At 45.0% G+C, this 22,922-nt stretch overlaps 1 protein-coding gene across 1 annotated transcript in view; it reads right to left on the bottom strand.

Moving 5' to 3' along the window:
- RETREG1 (reticulophagy regulator 1) overlaps nucleotides 1-18,601 on the bottom strand; it is a 177,312-nt gene extending 158,711 nt beyond the window's left edge. The window contains exons 1-3 of the mRNA XM_082258410.1: nucleotides 18,423-18,601; nucleotides 7,248-7,354; nucleotides 2,398-2,428 (exon numbers count right to left, since the gene is read on the bottom strand). Of these exons, the coding sequence (XP_082114536.1) occupies nucleotides 2,398-2,428; nucleotides 7,248-7,354; nucleotides 18,423-18,550 (266 nt within the window). The 5' untranslated portion in view covers nucleotides 18,551-18,601. The remainder of the gene's footprint in view (nucleotides 1-2,397; nucleotides 2,429-7,247; nucleotides 7,355-18,422) is intronic.
- Between the last annotated feature and the right edge of the window lie 4,321 nt (nucleotides 18,602-22,922).

The following is a 22,922-nucleotide window of genomic DNA, read 5'->3' as shown; positions in this document are numbered from 1 at the left end:
AAATAACAATATTTTTCACATTTTTTTTTATATGAAATTCCCAAAAATTTAAAAATCAAAGTTTTTTAACATTTTCGGCCAATTTGTTTTGTAATACATATGTTTGGTAAAAAAAATCGCAATAAGCGTATTTTGATTGGTTTGCACAAAAGTTATTGCGTTTACTAGGGAAAGATTTTTGTAATTTTTATTGTTTTTTTAATGTAATGGCGGCGATCTGCGATTTTTTTTTTTTTTTTGCGGGACTGCGACATTGCGTCAGACAGATCGGACCCTTGACTGACATTTTTGACACTTTTGGGGGTACCAGTGACATTACTGCAGTAATCAGTGCTATACATATGCACTGTTACTGTACAAATGACACTGGCAGGGAAGGGGTTAACTTTATTAGAGATGCAGTGGCTATGTGTGTCCCTAGGGGCGTGCTTCTTACTATTGTGGGATGTGGCTTTTCATGTAACAGCAGAGATATACGATCCTACATAGTAGGACCGTATGATCTCTGCTGTTACACAAGGGAGAATGACAGGCGGCTTTGTTTACATTAGCCGCCTGCCTTTCTCCCTCTGTAACCAATGATCGCGAGTGAGCGGCGGGGGGGGGGCCCCGTGAGCGAGCGGGGGCGGAAGCGCACCTCCAGCGGCGCGCGCTCGCTCCCTAGAGCCTCACAGGCTAGTGACGTACTCCTACGTCACTTTGCCTGTGAGGGGCTGACTTGTAAACTCAATCAAGTGTAGCTAATCACCTTCTCAATGGCGCACAAAGCCATTGGACTTTCAACTGTGTTTAGCTGTAGTCATTTTGATTAGCTCAGCATAAAAAGTGATTTCATGGAGCATTTCAGTCCCTTGTGGTGCAGCTGAAGCAATCAATCAACTTGAGTCCTGCTGTCTGTGTCATAGTCATGTTTGTTATTATTATTATTTTTTCTTTTACCTCTACATCCGCTTTAAGGGCCGGTTCACACTTGTGCGATGCGGGAAGGCTGCGAATATGCAGCCTGTTCCCGCATCGCATCCGCACAAGTGCAGTTCACACTGCCATATGCGATACGCAGGGGGTGTCAATTAAAATGTTAACGACACCCCCAGTTTGATCGATTATCGCAGTGCGATCTGAAAGTTCGCACAGGATCGGATCGCACAAGTGTGAACCACTGTGTGATCCGATCCTGATGCGGCTGAAAAAATGCCTCCTGTGCGTCTTTGGTGCGGGTGCAGTGTGAATTTCAGCCATACAAAGTGTATGGCTGAATTTGCATCCGCACAGAGATCGCATGTAATGAAGGAGCAGTGCGCTCCAAATTACATGCGATCTCCGCAGCCGCACATATGTGAACGGGCACTAAATCCCACTGAAAATCAGTGGAATAACTTGAAGACTGCAGTCCACAAATGGACACCATCAAATTTAACTGAACTTGAGCAGTTTCACAAAGAAGAGTGGGCAAAAAACGTAAAGTCTAGATGTGCAAAGTGAGTAGAGACATATCCCAACAGACTAAAGGCTGTAATTAAAGCAAAAGGTGGTTCAAAAAAATACAGACAGAAGGGGGTGATCATATTTTTCAACTCAGTGCTTCAAGTCCGACCACTGGAGGACAGGCAAACTGTTCTCCCACCACAGCCAGAAAACTGACCACACTGGAAATGATGTGCACCCATACCTAGTGTGGTCAGTTTGAAATAGGAAAGCAGAGGGACTGGCAGGATCACCCGGTATTTCACACAAAGAAAGAAATACAAATTGAAGAGGATACTTTTTAACACAAGTACATGGTACAACATACACGTTAGAAATATGAAATGTTGGGGTTAGGCCCCTTTCGGACGGGCGATCTGATCCCATCTGCCTGTCAGTTTTTCAGGTGGACCTGTTTGGATGCTCCATGCATCCCTATGGGGCAGCGGATGTCAGCGCTGACATGTCTGCTGACACCCGCTGCTATCCGATTCGATCCTGTCCATGAAATCCGGACGGATGGAAACCCTATTTTCCATCTGTCTGGAGGATCAGGTCGGATGGGATCGGATGGGATCGGATGAGAACGGACAGGCGGTCTGTTCTCATCCGCTCTCCCCATAGAGGAGAGCGGGGATCTGACAGCTCTGTCTCTGCACACATAGCGGAGACGGAGCTGCCATCCGCCTGCTCAGCGGGGATCGGCGAATCAATCCCCCACTGAGCAGAACGGACTCCATCAGGCGGTGCGCCCGTGTGAAAGGGGCCTAACAAACACTTTAATAATGCATTATTGTAATTTTGTGCAGCACAACGGTCCTTTAATGGATGGGCTTTATTATAAAGGGAATATTCATATAAAGGGAAACTTCAATGATTATCAGATGTAAAGGAATACAGCATAATAAAGATATGTAACGAAATTCACTATACCTTTTGACAATACCTCTCCATAGTTGCGCACCTGGAAAAAATCAAGCACACATCATGCTTAAAACAGAAAAAGGGAAGCTCTGCTTGCCTAAACATAAAAAGACTAGAAGACAAGAACTGCGTGTGTGCTTTTTATAGTTTTTCTTCCTTTTTTTTTTGTACAGTGAATCTATCATTATATACATTTGGAACGTAAGAAAAGGCACCAAAAGTTATACATCCAAAACAGTTTAGGATGGGTGCTGATGAGTTGAATTAATCAGCTTTTTATATTTCTTGAAGAGTACAGCAATGAGATTTTCCTACTGACGTTTCCATATCCAGCCACTAGCTACAGCATTTACTTACACTTGCTAGACATTTGAACAGTTAAGTTACTTTACAATAGATGGCGCAGAGTGAATCTCCCTCACCTTAAAGTCACAGATGGACGCAGGAAATAGGAGAATTTGGAATGTTATTGTGCTTGATTATCATATGGAGCCAATGTGTAATTGAAGCCTCATGCACACTGGACGTTATCAAAACGCCAGTCCTCATTTGAGTTGGGCAAGCACAAGCAGATATCTGCACACTGATTATTCTCAGGTTGGTATCATTCAGTAATAGCCCAGCCTAATTTGACAGCACAATGTCCCACATACAGTATAGAGACATGAATGGGGCACCCTGCAATACACGGACTCATTGAATACACAGACAACCTTTGTTAGAAACTACGTATCCTAGAAAAAAGAAATGTGGACTTTACCGGTACAAATAAGAAGACGCTGACATATATAAAAATTATACAAAATTTTATTATTACTTAAAAAATTATCTGGATCATTTATATCCTAAAAAGGCTGTATATACTACCACCTTTTATTTGTATGTTTTTTTAAGGCTACTAATTGCATCAAAATTATGAGATGGGATGAGAGACCACCTCTATGATGTAATATGGCTGCTGTCAGACACCCCATAGGCTCAGTATAGTGGATGCTGAGGTATACAATTTATGATTAATGAGCTAATTGTTAATACATTTTTTATTTCGATCACTCCAATTATGACATATTCGAGACACCATACTGAGTATAAATAAAAGTGGATACAACAGGATGTAAGTTCCCTGTGAGGTAGATGATCTAAAAGGCCCACTAAGGCCTTTAGCCTTAGTGGGGCTTCCAGCTGGTTGTGGTTCCTATCTTTCTCCCCGGAGGATTACCCCATTCCTTGCTGCCACCTCTGTCCACCTCAAATGTATTGTTGCACATTGGTAGGTTGACACATATAATTGTTTGTATCTGAATAGGAAGATCATTTGTAGACTTGTAGTGTGTGTGTGTATATACAGTATCTCACAAAAGTGAGTACACCCCTCACAATTTTGTAAATATTTTATTATATATTTTCCTGTGACAACACTGAAGAAATGACACTTTGCTACAATGTAAAGTAGTGAGTGTACAGCTTGTATAACAGTGTAAATTTGCTGTCCCCTCAAAATAACTCAACACACAGCCATTATTGTCTAAACTGCTGGCAACAAAAGTGAGTAAACCCTTAAGTGACAATGTCCAAATTGGGCCTGATTAGCCATTTTCCCTCCCCGAGGTCATGTGACTTCTTAGTGTTACAAGGTCTCAGGTGTGAATGGGGAGCAGGTGTGTTAAATTCGGTGTTATCGCTCTCACTCTCTCATACTGGTCACTGGAAGTTCAACATGGCATCTTATGGCAAACAACTCTCTGAGGATCTGAAAAAAAGAATTGTTGCTCTACATAAAGATGGCCTAGGCTATAAGAAGATTGCCAAGACCCTGAAACTGAGCTGCAGCACAGTGACCAAGACCATACAGCAGTTTAACAGGACAGTTTTCACTCAGAAGAGGCCTCGCTCAGCGCCATATCCAGAGATTGTCCTTGGGAAATAGACGTATGAGTGCTGCCAGCATTGCTTCAGAGGTTGAAGGGTGGGGGGTCAGCCTGTCAGTGCTCAGACCATATGCCAAACACTGCATCAAATTGGTCTGCATGGCTATCATACCAGAAGGAAGCCTCGTCTAAAGATGATGCTCAAGAAAGCCCACAAACAGTTTGCTGAAGACAAGCAGACTAAGGACATGGATTACTGGAGACCTATGGTCTGATGAGACTAAGATAAACTTATTTGGTTCAGATGGTGTCAAGTGTGTGTGGCGGCAACCAGGTGAGGGGTACAAAGACAAGTGTGTCTTGCCTGCAGTCAAGCATGGTGATGGGAGTGTCATGGTCTGGGGCTGCATGAGTGCTGCCAGCTCTGGGGAGCTACAGTTCATTGAGGGAACCATGAATGCCAACATTTACTGTGACATACTGAAGCAGAGCATGATCTCCTCCCTTCAGAGACTTGGCCGCAGGGCAGTATTCCAACATGATAACGACCCCAAACACACCTCCAAGACGACCACTGCCTTGCTAAAGAAGCTGAGGGTAAAGGTGATGGACTGGCCAAGCATGTCTCCAGAACTAAACCCTATTGCGGACCTGTGGGGCATACTCAAACGGAAGTTGGAAGAGCGCAAGGTCTCTAACATCCACCAGCTCCATGATGTCATCATGGAGGAGAGTAAGAGGACCCCAGTGGCAACCTGTGAAGCTCAAGCCCAAGAGGGTTAAGGCAGTGCTGGAAAATAATGCTGGGCATACAAAATATTGACACTTTGGGCCCAATTTGGACATTTCACTTAGGGGTGTACTCACTTTTGTTGTCAGCGGTTTAGACATTATTGGCTGTTTTGAGGGGACAGCAAATTTGCACTGTTATACAAGCTGTACACTCACTACCACTACTTTACATTGTAGCAAAGTGTCATTTCTTCAGTGTTGTAACAAAATATTTACAAAAATGTGAGGGGTGTACTCATTTTTGTGAGATATTGTGTATATGTAAAAGTGAAAATCCGCAAAATAGGAAAAACCCTATTAGAATGCATGCATTGTAGGCATGTTTATTTTACTGTCACTGTACGTGTAAAAAGCATTTTAAGGTCTTTTAACCGCTTGCCGACCGCCGCAAGTAAATTTACTGTGGCGGTCAGCCCCTGCCAGGCAGAGTGACGTTAATTAATGTCACTAGCCTGGGAGGGTCTGGGGAGCGAGCGCGCGCCTGCGGAGGCGCGCTCCCGCTCCCGCGCGGTCACGGACGCCCCCGCGCGTGTGACTGGCGGACCCGATGTCCGCCGGTCACTCAGCGATCGTCGGGGGAGAGGGAGAAAGTCAGGCGGCTTGTGTAAACAAGCTGCCTGTCATTCTCCTCGGTGTAAAAACACTGATCAGACGGATCTACTATGTAGATCCGTTGATCAGTGTCCTTACACCTCAAGCCACAGCCAATCACAGTAGAAAGCACGCCCCTAGGGACACACACAGCCCCTCCCTCCCAAATAAAGTTAACCCCTTCACTACCAGTGTATTTTTACAGTAACAGTGCATATGTATAGCACTGATTACTGTAGAAATGTCACTGGTAACCCCAAAAGTGTCAAAAATGTCTGTCAAGGGTCCGATCTGTCTGCCCCAATGTCGCAGTACCGCAAAAAAAAAATGATCGCCGCCATTACGCGTTAAAAAAAAAACAACAAAAATGACAAAAATCTTTCCCTTTGTTAGTAAACGCGATAACTTTTGCGCAAACCAATCAAAATACGCTTTTTGCGATTTTTTTTTTACCAAACATAGGTAGGATAAAACAAATTGTCCGAAAGTGTTAAAAAATTTTGATTTTTACATTTTTTTTTGGGGAATTTCATATAAAAAAATGTGAAAAATATTGTTATTTTTGCAAAATTTACGCTCTTTTTTTGTTTATAGCGCAAAAAGTAAAAAGCGCACAGGTGATCAAATACCACCAAAAGAAAGCTCTGTTTGTGGGAAAAAAAGGACATCAGATTCGTTTAGGAACAGCGTTGCACGACCGCGCAATTGTCTGTTAAAGTCACGCAGTGCCGAATCGCAAAATACCCCCTGGTCGTTTAGCAGGAAAATCCTCCGGGGCTTAAGTGGTTAACACACTTTAAAACAATACATATACAGTATATAATGTGTTTTTTATTTAGTCATTATCGGTATCTTCCTATTGAATCCTCAGATAGCCCTGAAAAAGCTGTACAAGAAGCATGTTGACTAAGGGGTATCTACTAGTAAAAGTTATGTGATTTGTGGATACATACAGAATATATATTGTATATTAAATTAAAATTGTACATTTAACAATGCTTGGTGTCAGCCATGAAGAAATATTTTTATTAATGGAAACCATATTTTTAGGATTTAAATGATCCAGATATTTTATAAGTAATAATAAAACGATGTATCATTTTTATATGTCAGCATTATCTAATTTGTACCAGTAAAGTCCGCATTTCTTTTTAGTTGGATACATAATGATATTTTGGATGTGGTACAGGGGCGGTGGCCTCTATCTAGTAGTTTGCTAGAAACATTAAGAGCCCATTCAGACTAGCGCGAGACGACTTTGGGGGCGACCTGTGAAGTCGTGTGCACCGCTGTGCACCGCGACTTCGGCGCGACTTGCAGAGACTTCACATAATGGAAGTCTATGCATGTCGCTCCGTGGTCGCCCCAAAGTAGTACAGGACCCTTTTTCTAAGTCGGAGCGACTTGTGTCGCTCCTATTAGAACGGGTCCTGTGCTAATCAATGGACCGCGACCGAGCGCGACTTGTCAGGCTGACAAGTTGCCTGACAAGTCGCGCTAATGTGAATGGGCTCTTACTGTTGTCTTTTTTAGGTTTGTAGTTCATGACAAATATGTCCAAAAATTTGTAAACTACGTGATAGGAAGAATAAACTCAGATCTACTCACCTGTGTTTCTGGACAGCAAAAAATGTTTACTAATCTGAACCAGAAGAAGTCCAAGTAAAATCAGTGACAGTAAATTATAAATTCTCCAGGGGCTCAGTGCTAGAAACCTGAAATACAGAACAAAACACACGATTGTAAACTACAATTTGCATTGAAAGATATCTGCTAGCCTCATCTTATGTTCCCTATCGAAAATTATATAGGGTTCCACATACCCACAGTAAATCTAAAAACTAAAACTATTCTACGAGGGGCGTTCAAGTCAAATCGGGTCTTTTGAGTTTATATTATGAAAGAACAATTTTCAAGGAGTGGAAACTGCATTCATTTTTCAACATATTCCCCTGCTACATTTATACACTTATCCCAGCATTTAACTAATGCCTGGAAAGCTTTAGCATGGAAAGATTTGTCAGTACGCCTGAACCATTCTAGGACAGCCTGCTTCACTTCGTCATCAGTGCTGAGATGCTGACCTCCGAGGAACTCTTTTTATGTGCCCATTAGAAGTCTTTGCAGACGAGCGCGTAGGGTACGGCGTGCTGACGTCACTGCGCTGCCCTGAGGACGGGCTACACGAGAGCCGGCCGGCTCCCTGAACATGCGAGTTTTTATCTGTATCATGTGAGTGTTATTTTATATATTTATTTAATAAATGCTGTACGGTATCACACTATCTAGTCCACTTTTTTCTTTATGGTGTATTGAGCTCCATCTTGTGGACATTACTGGCATTACTATCCACTTCTGGCCATAACCTAGGGGTTTGCCGGAGTTGGGATCTCTTCAGAGTGGCGCTGTGAGGAACCATTCATAGAGGCTCATTTATACCAGAATCTGGTAAGAAGACATGTATGTCACTTGTGTGGGAGCACCGTGGTGATTAACATTACAAGATCATTTCCATTCACTTCACTCATTACCTTGATTCTGGATTGCATTTTTGGGACTATATTAAGTTCTATTTATGGACTACCTCATTTGTTCACTTATATTATTCATGTGTTCGTGATTTTTAACGGTCACAATCATTGCACTTTTATTATTTGGTTTTCACTGTTTTAGGTTTATTCACTTATTCATATGTTTGTGATTTAGTGGTCATCAGACATACACATATTCACTATTTTTGTTGTCCACCTGGCACTTGGTGCTCATTTATTGCAATATAACAATATTTGGGTGAATTTCTATACTCACTCTATTACTATTGTGATTGGTGTCTTCCACATACCCATCATTAGTTCTCATTAGCGCAGCTTATTTTTATTTACTTTTGTGTTTGGTGTTGTCTCACTTAAAGCTGCTGCTTTATATTATCCTTTATTGCTAGCACGGTTACCCTTATTTGACCTGTTTCACGACAGGTTATGCGCCAATTATCCAGGTTTGGGCGTTCTATGTTCTGAATGTTCACAGGAATGACTGCTGTGGACTGGGAACCACCACGGCCGGGATCGTCACTGACATGCGTACAGCCATTTTTAAAACGTTATTCCATTTGAAGGTCTTACTGCGGCTGAGCGTCTTGTCACCTTATTGTGCTTGAAGTCTTCTGTAGCTATCCGTGGGTTTTACGCCTTGGTTCAGAAGAAACGTCATCACCACACGCTGTTCCATGCACGCACTAACACTGTTGTCTGCCATCTTAACGGTCTCTGGATACACTTGCCACTTACTACTGCATGTAGTACCGCCACGCTAGCATCCCTTTTTATACCTGTAAAACTAAAAATCTTGGTTTGACTTGAACGCCCCTCGTATGCTGACATAAATTGGATTGAGGCCCTGGAATCCTGCCATTTATTACCCATGAGAATGGAAACCCCAATTTGTATCCATTGATGTTATTTTTTAAATACAAGCCTCTATCCATTCCTTTAACTACTAAAACATGTTACATGCTCTGATGGGAAGAGGAACTCTTCGCCAGAGGAGGATTTAATGGAAATATGGGGTCCAAAGCCAAAAGCTCATTCAATATTTTGGCCTTGAAGAACTCAAACCAAGTCCTCTTACTCTAGTACTCACTTCCCAAACTGCTACCACAGTGGTCACCTTTAGGTTTCCATACCTGTGGACAGAAAATAACGATGTTGCATATATGGTGGACTTGCCCCAAGGCTCACAAGTTATGGATAGTTTATACATTGATTTATACTGTTCAGGGATGTAACTTACTTAAGGACCTTCTGCTTTACTGAACCACCCAAATGTCCAACACTCAGAAGCAAAATGTAATTACCTTTATCTTTAGCACCAACAAACATACTGTAGCTTGCTCTTGGAAGTCTCTGGCATTAAATTTGAATGGGAACCTGACTAATGAATTATCAGCCAATTACTCTAACACCCACAAGAAATTCCTCAAAACATGTTCCCGATAAATATCCATTTATATCCTACTCCCAACCAGATAGAAAGGTGTTGAACATTTGAGCTATGTGAGTACCTAGATGGACAATGGGAGAAGGAAATGTATCTGCCCCCATAAGTCTTAAATGTTCTTCCTTCACCCTCTCTTCCTATCTCTCTTTACTCTTTTGGACTTTTCTTTATACCATTTCTAGGCTCATAATTTGTGTCACTCACTCATTTCTTCAGCAGGCTATAGATGGACAAAATAAGCCCAAGGACTGGCCGAATTTCTATTAACCACTTGCCGACTGCCGTCAGTAGATTTACTGCGGCAGTCAGCCCCTCACAGGCAAAGCGACGTAGGTCTACGTCGCTAGCCTGAGAGGCTCTGGGGAGCGAGCGCACGCCGCCAAATGCGCGCTCCCGCTCGGTCATGGACCCCCCGCGCGCGTGTGCCCGGCGGACATCTCGCGATCGTCCGTGACACCGGGAGAAGGCAGGCGGCTAATGTAAACAAAGCCGCCTGTCATTCTCCCCTGTGTAAAAATTGTGATCATACGGTTCACTGTTCTTATACAACTAGCCACAGCCAATCACAGTAAGAATCACGCCCCTAGGGACACACTTAACCCCTCCCTCTCAAAAAAAAGTTAACCCCTTCACTGCCAGTGTCATTTTTACAGTAACAGTGCATATGTATAGCACTGATTACTGTAGTAATGTCACTGCCCACATGGAAGAAAAATATATTTTAAATATATTTAAAAAAAAAAAAAATTCCCCCAAATATATTGGAAATATATTTGAAATGCTACAATTTTGGCCATATTCAATATATTTCTAAACATTTTTCCCTAAATATATTGGAAATATATTTGAAATGCATCAAATATATCACTGTAGTGTATATAGTGTATATAGTGTGTATATAGTGCAGAGTGTGTACAGTATAATATTGTGTATATACTGTAGTTCTGGAATTATGTAAAGTACAATATAGTGTATACAGTGAGAGTCTGTAATGAACAAAAGGAGTGTGTATACTGCAGTAGTCTGTAATCTACAATATAGAGTACATAGTGCAGAGTGTGTAATATACAATATAGTGTACATAGTGCAGAGTGTGTAATATACAATATAGTGTACATAGTGCAGAGTGTGTAATATACAATATAGTGCACATAGTGCAGAGTGTGTAATATACAATATAGTGTACATAGTGCAGAGTGTGTAATATACAATATAGTGTACATAGTGCAGAGTGTGTAATATACAATATAGTGCACATAGTGCAGAGTGTGTAATATACAATATAGTGCACATAGTGCAGAGTGTGTAATATACAATATAGTGCACATAGTGCAGAGTGTGTAATATACAATATAGTGCACATAGTGCAGAGTGTGTAATATACAATATAGTGTACATAGTGCAGAGTGTGTAATATACAATATAGTGCACATAGTGCAGAGTGTGTAATGTACAATATAGTGTACATAGTGCAGAGTGTGTAATATACAATATAGTGTACATAGTGCAGAGTGTGTAATATACAATATAGTGTACATAGTGCAGAGTGTGTAATATACAATATAGTGTACATAGTGCAGAGTGTGTAATATACAATATAGTGTACATAGTGCAGAGTGTGTAATATACAATATAGTGCACATAGTGCAGAGTGTGTAATGTACAATATAGTGCACATAGTGCAGAGTGTGTAATATACAATATAGTGTACATAGTGCAGAGTGTGTAATATACAATATAGTGTACATAGTGCAGAGTGTGTAATATACAATATAGTGTACATAGTGCAGAGTGTGTAATATACAATATAGTGCACATAGTGCAGAGTGTGTAATGTACAATATAGTGTACATAGGGCAGAGTGTGTAATATACAATATAGTGCACATAGTGCAGAGTGTGTAATATACAATATAGTGTACATAGTGCAGAGTGTGTAATATACAATATAGTGCACATAGTGCAGAGTGTGTAATGTACAATATAGTGTACATAGGGCAGAGTGTGTAATATACAATATAGTGTACATAGTGCAGAGTGTGTAATATACAATATAGTGCACATAGTGCAGAGTGTGTAATATACAATATAGTGTACATAGTGCAGAGTGTGTAATATACAATATAGTGCACATAGTGCAGAGTGTGTAATATACAATATAGTGCACATAGTGCAGAGTGTGTAATATACAATATAGTGTACATAGTGCAGAGTGTGTAATATACAATATAGTGCACATAGTGCAGAGTGTGTAATATACAATATAGTGTACATAGTGCAGAGTGTGTAATATACAATATAGTGCACATAGTGCAGAGTGTGTAATATACAATATAGTGCACATAGTGCAGAGTGTGTAATATACAATATAGTGCACATAGTGCAGAGTGTGTAATATACAATATAGTGTACATAGTGCAGAGTGTGTAATATACAATATAGTGTACATAGTGCAGAGTGTGTAATATACAATATAGTGCACATAGTGCAGAGTGTGTAATGTACAATATAGTGTACATAGTGCAGAGTGTGTAATATACAATATAGTGTACATAGTGCAGAGTGTGTAATATACAATATAGTGTACATAGTGCAGAGTGTGTAATATACAATATAGTGTACATAGTGCAGAGTGTGTAATATACAATATAGTGTACATAGTGCAGAGTGTGTAATATACAATATAGTGCACATAGTGCAGAGTGTGTAATGTACAATATAGTGTACATAGGGCAGAGTGTGTAATATACAATATAGTGCACATAGTGCAGAGTGTGTAATATACAATATAGTGTACATAGTGCAGAGTGTGTAATATACAATATAGTGCACATAGTGCAGAGTGTGTAATGTACAATATAGTGTACATAGGGCAGAGTGTGTAATATACAATATAGTGTACATAGTGCAGAGTGTGTAATATACAATATAGTGCACATAGTGCAGAGTGTGTAATATACAATATAGTGTTCATAGTGCAGAGTGTGTAATATACAATATAGTGCACATAGTGCAGAGTGTGTAATATACAATATAGTGCACATAGTGCAGAGTGTGTAATATACAATATAGTGTACATAGTGCAGAGTGTGTAATATACAATATAGTGCACATAGTGCAGAGTGTGTAATATACAATATAGTGTACATAGTGCAGAGTGTGTAATATACAATATAGTGCACATAGTGCAGAGTGTGTAATATACAATATAGTGCACATAGTGCAGAGTGTGTAATATACAATATAGTGCACATAGTGCAGAGTGTGTAATATACAATATAGTGTACATAGTGCAGAGTGTGTAATATACAATATAGTGTACATAGTGCAGAGTGTGTAATATACAATATAGTGTACATAGTGCAGAGTGTGTAATATACAATATAGTGTACATAATGCAGAGTGTGTAATATACAATATAGTGTACATAGTGCAGAGTGTGTAATATACAATATAGTGCACATAGTGCAGAGTGTGTAATGTACAATATAGTGTACATAGTGCAGAGTGTGTAATATACAATATAGTGCACATAGTGCAGAGTGTGTAATGTACAATATAGTGTACATAGTGCAGAGTGTGTAATATACAATATAGTGTACATAGTGCAGAGTGTGTAATATACAATATAGTGCACATAGTGCAGAGTGTGTAATATACAATATAGTGTACATAGTGCAGAGTGTGTAATGTACAATATAGTGTACATAGTGTAGAGTGTGCAATGTACAATATAGTGTACATAGTGTAGGAGTCTGTAACATACAATATAGTGTACATAGTGTAGAGTGTGCAATGTACAATATAGTGTACATAGTGTAGGAGTCTGTAACATACAATATAGTGTACATAGTGCAGAGTGTGTAATATACAATATAGTGTACATAGTGCAGAGTGTGTAATATACAATATAGTGTACATAGTGCAGAGTGTGTAATATACAATATAGTGTACATAGTGTAGAGTGTGCAATGTACAATATAGTGTACATAGTGTAGGAGTCTGTAACATACAATAGACAGTAGTTTATACAGCACAGGTGTCTGTAATACACAATATAGTGTATATGGTGCAGGAGTCTGTCATACCCTCTGCACTCCTCCCTGCACATACTGCCTGTTGTCATATCATCCATACTCCTCTCCTAAGCGGGTGAGGCTTTCCCCGCCCTGCAGCCACAAGTATATAAGGGGTGTGTACAGTATATGTGCGATTGGGGGAATGCCTCAGCGGCTTATGAATGGCCCAGTACAGTGACAGCTTCCTGCTGGGATAGCTAAGCTGAGCTCAGACTAGTATCCAGACACACCTTAGCTCATCCCTAATCTGCAACTACTTAAAGGCTTAAAGCCTATTTACTTCAGCACTCTTCAACAGTGTAAAATCACCAAGAGACACTGCAAGTAGGGTTACTTCCTCATCCCTTTAAACCAGGATACACAATAAACCAGAGTTCCACCCGTTTTCGTGTTTATTAAAAGTCAGCAGCTACAAAAAGTGTAGCTGCTGACTTTTAATAAACACATACTCACCTGTCCCGCGGTCCAGCGATGCGACCGGGGGAGCCTCGGTTCTCGCCGTCTTCTCGCCGTGGCGCCGGCATCTCTGGTGTGGGCACCCGGCTGTGACAGCTTGCGGCTTCACAGCCGGGTGCGCACTGCGCATGCGAGAGTCGCGCTGCGCGTGCTGATGCTAAATGGTCAGGCAATCTGACATGTCCCAGAAGATTGCAGGGTGGGAGTGGCAGAGGAGAACTTCCGCCCGAGCCGCCTAGGCGGCCCAAACGGGAGTGGGAGCGGGTACCTGTCAAATCCCCCCCTAGAAAAAATGACATGCCAAAAGTGGCATGTCAGGGGGTCAGGACCACTTTTGAGTGGAACTCCGCTTTAATTACACAGGTTCTGTGGCTGATTAACCACTTATGGACCGGAAGATTTTCCCCCTTAATGACCAAGCCATTTTTTCTGATTCTTCACTGCCTTACTTTAACGAACAATTGCGCGGTCCTGCGACGCTGCACCCAAATAAAATGTATGTCCTTTTTTGCCCCACAAATAGCTCTTTCTTTTGCAATTTTTATTTTTTGCGCTCTAAACAAAAAAAGAGCGACAATTCTGAAAAAAAATATATATATTTTTTACATTCTGCTACATAACTTTTCCAATAAAAAAAAAATAAAAAATCAAATTTTTTCATCATTTTAGGCCAATTTGTATTCTACTACATATTTTTGGTTAAAAAAAAATCGCAATAAGTGTATATTGATTGGCTTGCGCAAAAAGTTATCGCGTCTACATACTAGGGGAAAGATTTATGTCATTTTTATTTCTTTTTTTTTTTACTAGTAATGGCCGCGGTCAGCGATTTTTAGCGTGACTGCGACGTTGCGGCAGACAGATCGGACACCTAATTGACATTTTGACACTTTTGGGGAGACCAGGGACATTACTACCGTAATCAGTGCTAATATGCACTGTTACTGTACTAATGACACTGGCAGGGAAGGGGTTAACACCAGTAGTGATCAAAGGGTTAAATGTGTCCCTAGTGTGTGCTTTCTAACTGTGTGGGGGATGTGCTTATAGAATGAACACAGGATCCCTGTGTTTATTGCTGACAGAACAGCGTTCTGCCGTGTTTACAACAGCAGACCGCCGTTTTGTCTCCACGGGGAGCGATCGCAGGTACCCAGCGGCAATCACGGGTATGCCGTATATCTGCGTGGCTGGAGGGCAAGTGATTAAGGTGGTAATTAAACTCACTTGGTGCCTTATGTGCATTATATCAGCCTCAGAACCTGTCTAATTAATATGTGTCCTGGATTAAAGAGATGAGGTCGCAACCCTAACTGCAAGACTTGTTCATAGGAAAATAAATGATTGCATGTTTTCTTTTTACGTTTCTGTAGCAACTGATCAGCAACTATTCATGCAATTCATAACCTAGTTATACCATAACATATTAGTAGCATAAGGAGAGCTAGTAACTTTAAAATGAACTGTGTGCATAATACATGCAACTGCTACAATCTTCTTCTGAAGCTCCACTTCTGCATTGCCCTGCCTTTCTTGAAATTAGTTAAAGGGGAACTTTGGGATAAGCAAATATTGTCTGAATCCCAGAGTCATGTGTATTCTTCTTTGAACCTTGGGATGCTTTGTATATTTCTTCCAGATCTGGGCAGTAATCTAGAACAAAGCTTTGCCTCTGTGGAGGAGCTTCCTGTAATAAAGACCGGTCTCTGCTGCTCTCTTTCCATGTGCAGGGTGACTGGTCTTGTCTCCACCCCCTTCTGTAGATTTCTGCATACAGCCTGTAGTGGGTAGGGCCTGTTAGGTCCCTCCCACAGCTCTGCTTTCTGCACAGGCTACAGGTATGCACAGCACAGTGATACCTCTTTTACAAGGAAATATCCCGGTTTGCAAAGGTAGTTGGTGCATAGACTAGATATGATCCTTTGTGGATGTTGAGCAATATATTTAAATATATGTGAAGGGGCGTGTCAGACTGTTGGAGACCCTGGCCTATGCGCTCTGTGCAGGAGAAGTGGTCTGACTCTACTAGGAGTGAAGGGGCATGTGGACTGCTTGAGACCCTGGCCTATGCGCTTTGTGCAGGAGCCACGGTCTTACTCTCCTAGGATTTACGGGGCCTGTCAGACTGCTGGAGACCCTGGTCAGTGCGCTGTGTGTGGGAGACGTGGTCTCACTCTCCTAGGAGTAAAGGGGCGTGTCGGACTGCTGGAGACCCTTGCCTATCCGCTTTGTGTGGGAGCAATGGTCTGACTATCCAAGGAGTGAAGGAGCGTGTCAGACTGCTGGAGACCCTGGCCTATGCGCTGTGTGGGGGAGCAACGGTCTGACTCTCTCCTAGGAGTGAAGGGGTGTGTCAGACTGCTGGAGACTGTAGTCTATGCGCTGTGTGTGGGAGCCCCGGTCTGACTCTCCAAGGAGTGAAGGAGCGTGTCGGCCTGCTGGAGACCCTGGTCAGTGCGCTGTGTGCTAGTGCCGTGGTCTGACACTCCTAGGAGTGAAGGAGCGTGTCACACTGCTGGAGCCCCTGCCCTATGCGGTGTGTGCGGGAGCCATGGTGTGACTCTCCTAGGAGTGAAGGGGCGTGTCTGACTGCTGGAGCCCCTGGCCTATGCGGTGTGTGCGGGAGCAGCGGTCTGACTCTCCTAGGAGTGAAGGGGCGTGTCACACTGCTGGAGCCCCTGCCCTATGCGGTGTGTGCGGGAGCCATGGTGTGACTCTCCTAGGAGTGAAGGGGCGTGTCACACTGCTGGAGACCCTGGCCTATGCGCTGTGTGCGGGAGAAGTGGTCTGACTCTCGTAGGAGTGAAGGGGTGTGTCGGACTGCTGGAGACCCTGGCCAATGCGGTGTGTGCGGGAGCAGCGGTCTGACTCTCCTAGGAGTGAAGCGGTGCGTCCGACTGCTTGAGACCCTGGCCTATGCGCTGTGTACGGAAGCTGTGGTCTAATTCTCCTAGGAGTGAAGGGGCGTGTCAGAATGCTGGAGACCCTGGCCTATGCGCTGTGTGCGGAAGCAGTGGTCTGACTCTCCTAGGAGTGAAGGGGCGTGCCACACTGCTGGAGCCCCTGGCCTATGCGCTGTGTGTGGGAGCCGCGGTCTGACTCTCCTAGGAGTGAAGGGGCGTGCCACACTGCTGGAGCCCCTGGCCTATGCGCTGTGTGTGGGAGCCGCGGTCTGATTCTCCTAGGAGTGAAGGGGCGTGTCTGACTGCTTGAGACCCTGGCCTATGCAGTGTGTGAGGGAGCCGCGGTCTGACTCTCCTAGGAGTGAAGGGGCGTGTCGGACTACTGGAGACCCTGGCCTATGCGCTGTGTGCGGGAGCCGCGGTCTGACTCTCCTAGGAGTGAAGGGGCGTGTCAGACTGCTGGATCCCCTGGCCTATGCGCTGTGTGCGGGAGCCGCGGTCTGACTCTTCTAGGAGTAAAGGGGCGTGTCGGACTACTGGAGACCCTGGTCTATGCGCTATGTGTGGGAGCAACGGTCTGACTCTCCTAGGAGTGAAGGAGCGTGTCGGACTGTTGGAGACCCTGGTCTATGCAGTGTGTGCGAGAGCCGCGGTCTGACTCTCCTAGGAGTGAAGGGGCGTGTCGGACTGCTTGAGACCCTGGCCTATGTGCTGTGTGCGGGAGCCGCGGTCTGACTCTCCTAGGAGTGAAGGGGCGTGTCACACTGCTGGAGCCCCTGGCCTATGTGCTGTGTGCGGGAGCCGCGGTCTGACTCTCCTAGGAATAAAGGGGGGTGTCGGACTGCTTGAGACCCTGGCCTATGTGCTGTGTGCGGGAGCCGCGGTCTGACTCTCCTAGGAATAAAGGGGGGTGTCAGACCACCTAAACTTTTTTAAAGAAAGATTCACCCTCCCTGTTGTCCTAATAACTTTGCCATCTAAGGGATCAGAAATGTAACATTTTACAGTTGTCACCATAACAGGACATGACATCTGCCAATGGGGACTCTTGTTACAGAAACAACTAGGAGGGGAGATTTTGACACTTTGTGTTTTCAGCAGGAAGCAGAAATAAAGTGACAGTGGGATAGAAAACTAAAAATGGAAATATTTTGTCTTTCTACTTTCTAATGATAGCTTTTGTTTTCCCTGCTGAAGTCAGATGTCTATTCTAGGTGAAGTGTGATCCTGTATGGAGGACAGGACTGTGATGTGCAGGATTCCCCCCGATCCATCATGACAATGCAGGCCAGCACAGCGCTCATCCCATCCTCCATCCTCCCGGGATGATGACAGCCAGGCAGCACCTACCAGAAGAGCACGTTACAGCCCATGAAGACGGCCAGGCTATGGAGAGGCCTCCTCCAGGTTATGGTGTCTGCTAGACGCTGCATGACATCAGGCTGCCGCCCCTCTCCCCCATGCTGCCCACCGCTCATGATCGATGTCCACCGGGCTCCTTCTCCCTCCCCTTTCGGTGCTCATGCACGGTCCTCCATAAACAGATCGCAGGTGGGATCGGCTCTGACACCTCCCCGGCTTGTCATATGGAGGAGGCTGGATGAGGGGCTGCCCCCCCTACACGTCACAGTGCGCACACAGCCCGGGGGCAGCAACTCGGGCACTGGCAGCATCACCAACCACCACCTGTTATCACCAGATCCCCAGGGGAGGCACATCCATCTCCAAACATCACCCGACCACCAGATCCCCCAGACTGTCACTGTACATTCCCCACCAGCCACCACCTGTCTTAACCAGATCCCCAGGGAGGCACATCCATCACCTGACATCACCACATCCCCAGGACTGTACATTCATCACCAGCCACCACCTGTCATCACCAGATCCCCAGGGAGGCACATCCATCACCAAACACCACCAGATCACACAAACTGTACATTCCTCACCAGCGACCACCTGTAATCACCAGATCCCCAGGGAGGCACATCCATCACCAAACACCACCTGTCATCACCAGATCCCCAGGACTTTACATTCATTGCCAGCCACCTCCTGTCATCACCAGATCCCCAGGATTGTACATTCATCACCAGCCACCACCTGTCATCACTAGATCCCCAGGGAAGGGAACATCCATCACCAAACACCACCTGACCACCAGATGCCCTGGACTGTACACTCCTCACCAGCCGCCACCTGTCATCACCAGCTCCCCGGGGAGGCACATCCATCACTAAACACCCCCTGACATCACCACATCCCCAGGACTGTACATTCATCACCAGCCACCACCTGTCATCACCAGATCCCCAGGACTTTACATTCATTCCAGCCACCTCCTGTCATCACTAGATCCCCAGGACTTTACATTCATTGCCATCCACCTCCTGTCATCACCAGATCCCCAGGATTGTACATTCATCATCAGCCACCACCTGTCATCACTAGATCCCCAGGGAAGGGAACATCCATCACCAAACACCACCTGACCACCAGATCCCCTGGACTGTACATTCCTCATCAGCCACCACCTGTCATCACCAGATCCCCGGGGGAGGCACATCCATCACTAAACACCACCTGACATAACCACATCCCCAAGACTGTACATTCATTACCAGCCACCACCTGTAATCACCAGATCCCCAGGACTGTACATTCATCACCATCCACCACCTGTCATCACCAGATCCCCAGGGGAGGAACATCCATCACCCAACACCACCTGTCATCATCAGATCCCCAGGGGAGGAACATCCATCACCCAACACCACCTGACATCATCAGATCCCTGGGATTGTACATTCTTCACCAGCCACAACCTGTCACCATATCCCCGTGAATGTACATTTATCACCAGCCACCACCTGTCACCACCAGATCTCCAGGGAGGCAAATCCATCACCAGCCACCACCTGTTGTCACCAGATCCTCAGGGAAGGCACATCCCTCACCAACCACTACTTGTTATCACCAAATCCCCAAGGGAGGCACATTAACAACTAACCACCACCTGTCATTACCAGATCCCGGGGTAGGGGGGGGGCACATCCCTCACCAACCCCCCTCTTATTGTCACCAAAACCCCAGGGAAGGTACATCCCTCACCAACTGCAACCTGTTATCACTAGATCCCTAGGGGAGGCATATCCCTCACCAACCACTACTTGTTATCACCAGAACCCCAGGGGAGGTACGTTCCTCAACAACCACTACTTGTTATCACCAGATCCTCAGGGGAGGCACATCCATCACCAACCACCACCTGTCATAACCAGATCCCCAGGGGGGCACATCCCTCTCCAACCACCACTTGTTATCACCAGATCCCCAATGGAGGCACATCCATCACCAAAGACCACCTCTCATTAACAGATCCCCAGGGAGGCACATCCATCATAAGTAACCCCCTGTCATCACCAGATCCCCAGTGGAGGCACATCCCTCACCAACCACCACTTGCTATCACCAGATCTCCAAGGGAGGCACATCCATCACCAAACATCTCCTGACCATCAGATCCCCACGACTGTACATTCCCCATCAGCCACCACCTGTCATCACCAGATCCCCAGGAGAGGCACATCTATCACCAAATACCACCTGTCATCACCAGATCCCCAGAACTGTACATTCATCACCAGCCACCACCTGTCATCACCAGATCCCCAGGGGAGGAACATCCATCACAAAACACCACCTGACCACCAGATCCCCAGGACTGTACATTCCTCACCAGCCACCACCTGTCATAACCAGATTCTCAGGGGAGGCACATCCATCACCAAACACCTCCTGACATCACCACATCCCCAGGACTATACATTCATCAGCAGCCACCACCTGTCATCACCAGATCCCCAGGACTGTACATTAATTAGCAGCCACCACCTGTCATCACCAGATCCCCAGGACTTTACATTCATCACCAGCCACTACCTGTCATCACCAGATCCACAGGACTGTACATGTATCACCTGCCACCACCTATCATCACCAGATCCCCAGGGGAGAAACATCCATCACCAAACACCACCTGTCATCATCAGATCCCCGGGACTGTACATTCCTCACCATCCACTACCTGTCACCACATCCCCAGGAATGTACATTCATCACCAGTCACCACCTGTCATCACTAGATCCCCAGGACTGTACATTCATCACCAGCCACCACCTGTCATCACTAGATCCCCAGGACTGTACATTCATCACCAGCCACCACCTGTCAACACCAGATCTCCAGGGAAGAACATCCATCATCAGCCACCACCTGTCATCACCAGATCTCCAGGGGAGGCACATCCCTCACCAGTTGTTATCAACAGATCCCGAGGGAGGCACATCCATCACTAACCACCACCTGTCATCACCAGATCTCAAGGGGGGCAAATCCCTCACCAACCCCCTCTTATTGTCACCAAAACCCAAGGGGAGGCCCATTCCTCACCATCCACAACCTGTTATCACTAGATCCCTAGGGGAGGCATATCCCTCACCAACCACTACTTGTTATCATCAGATCCCCAGGGGAAGCACTTTCCTCAACAACCACTACTTGTTATCATCAGATCCCCAGGGGAGGCACATCCATCAGCAACCACCATCTGTCATCACCAGATCCCCAGTGAGGCACATCAGTTATCAGCCACCACCTGTCATCACCACATCCCCAGCAGAGGTACATCTCTCACAAACCACCACTTGTCACCACCAGATCCCCAGGGGGGCACATCCCTCACCAACCACCACTTGTTATCACGAGATCCCTAAGCGAGGCACATCCATCACTGAGCACTACCTGTCATTAACAGATCCCCAGGGAGGCACATCTATCATCAGACACCACCTGTCATCACCAGATCCCCGGTGGAGGCACATCCCTCACCAACCACCACTTGTTATCACCAGATCCCCAAGGGAGGCACATTGATCACCAACCACAACCTGTCATCACCAGATTCCCAGGGGAGGCACATCCATCACCAATTACCACCTGACTACCAGATCCCCACGACTGTACATTCCTCACCAGCCACCACCTGTCATCACCACATCCCCAGGAGAGGTACATCTATCACCAAATACCACCTGTCATCACCAGATCCCCAGGACTGTACATTCATCACCAGCCACCACCTGTCATTACCAGATCCCCAGGACTGTACATTCATCACCAGCCACCACCTGTCATCACCAGATCCCCAGGGGAGGAACATCCATCACCAAACACCACATGACCACCAGATCCCCGGGACTGTACATTCCTCATCAGCCACCACCTGTCATCACCAGATCCCCAGGGGAGGCACATCCATCACCAAACACCACCTGACATAACCACATCCCCAGGACTGTACATTTATTACCAGCCACCACCTGTCATCACCAGATCCTCCGGGGAGTAACATCCATCACCAAACACCACCTGTCATCATCAGATCCCCGGGACTGTACATTCCTCACCAGCCACCACCTGTCACCACTAGGGATGATCGAACGGTTCGGGTCGACCATCGGTTCGACCCGAACATTGACTGTTCGAAATTGCAGTAGAGCAGGATAGTGGCTCCGCTCCTTTCACACCCGGCCGTTTTTGTTGCAGATGTTTATTGGGCTTTTTTGTGGACATCTTTGGAGGCAGGCATGACATCTGAACTTCTGTGTAGGGGTATATATATACACACACACACATGTATGTATATATACACATACACATATATAGGTGTGAAAGTAGCAGAACCCTATGCCTGCGCTAATGAAATAATTTGCAGGCATAGGGCTTCGCTCCTATCACACCTATATGTGTGTATATGTATAAATACATATAAGTGTGTGTGTATATAT

This window comes from Pelophylax lessonae, assembly GCF_965119305.1.
Source record: "Pelophylax lessonae genome assembly, chromosome: 5".
In the NCBI taxonomy this organism is placed as follows: domain Eukaryota; kingdom Metazoa; phylum Chordata; class Amphibia; order Anura; family Ranidae; genus Pelophylax; species Pelophylax lessonae.
The sequence above is the reverse complement of the archived record's forward strand: the minus strand, read 5'-3'. Positions and strand labels throughout refer to the sequence as shown.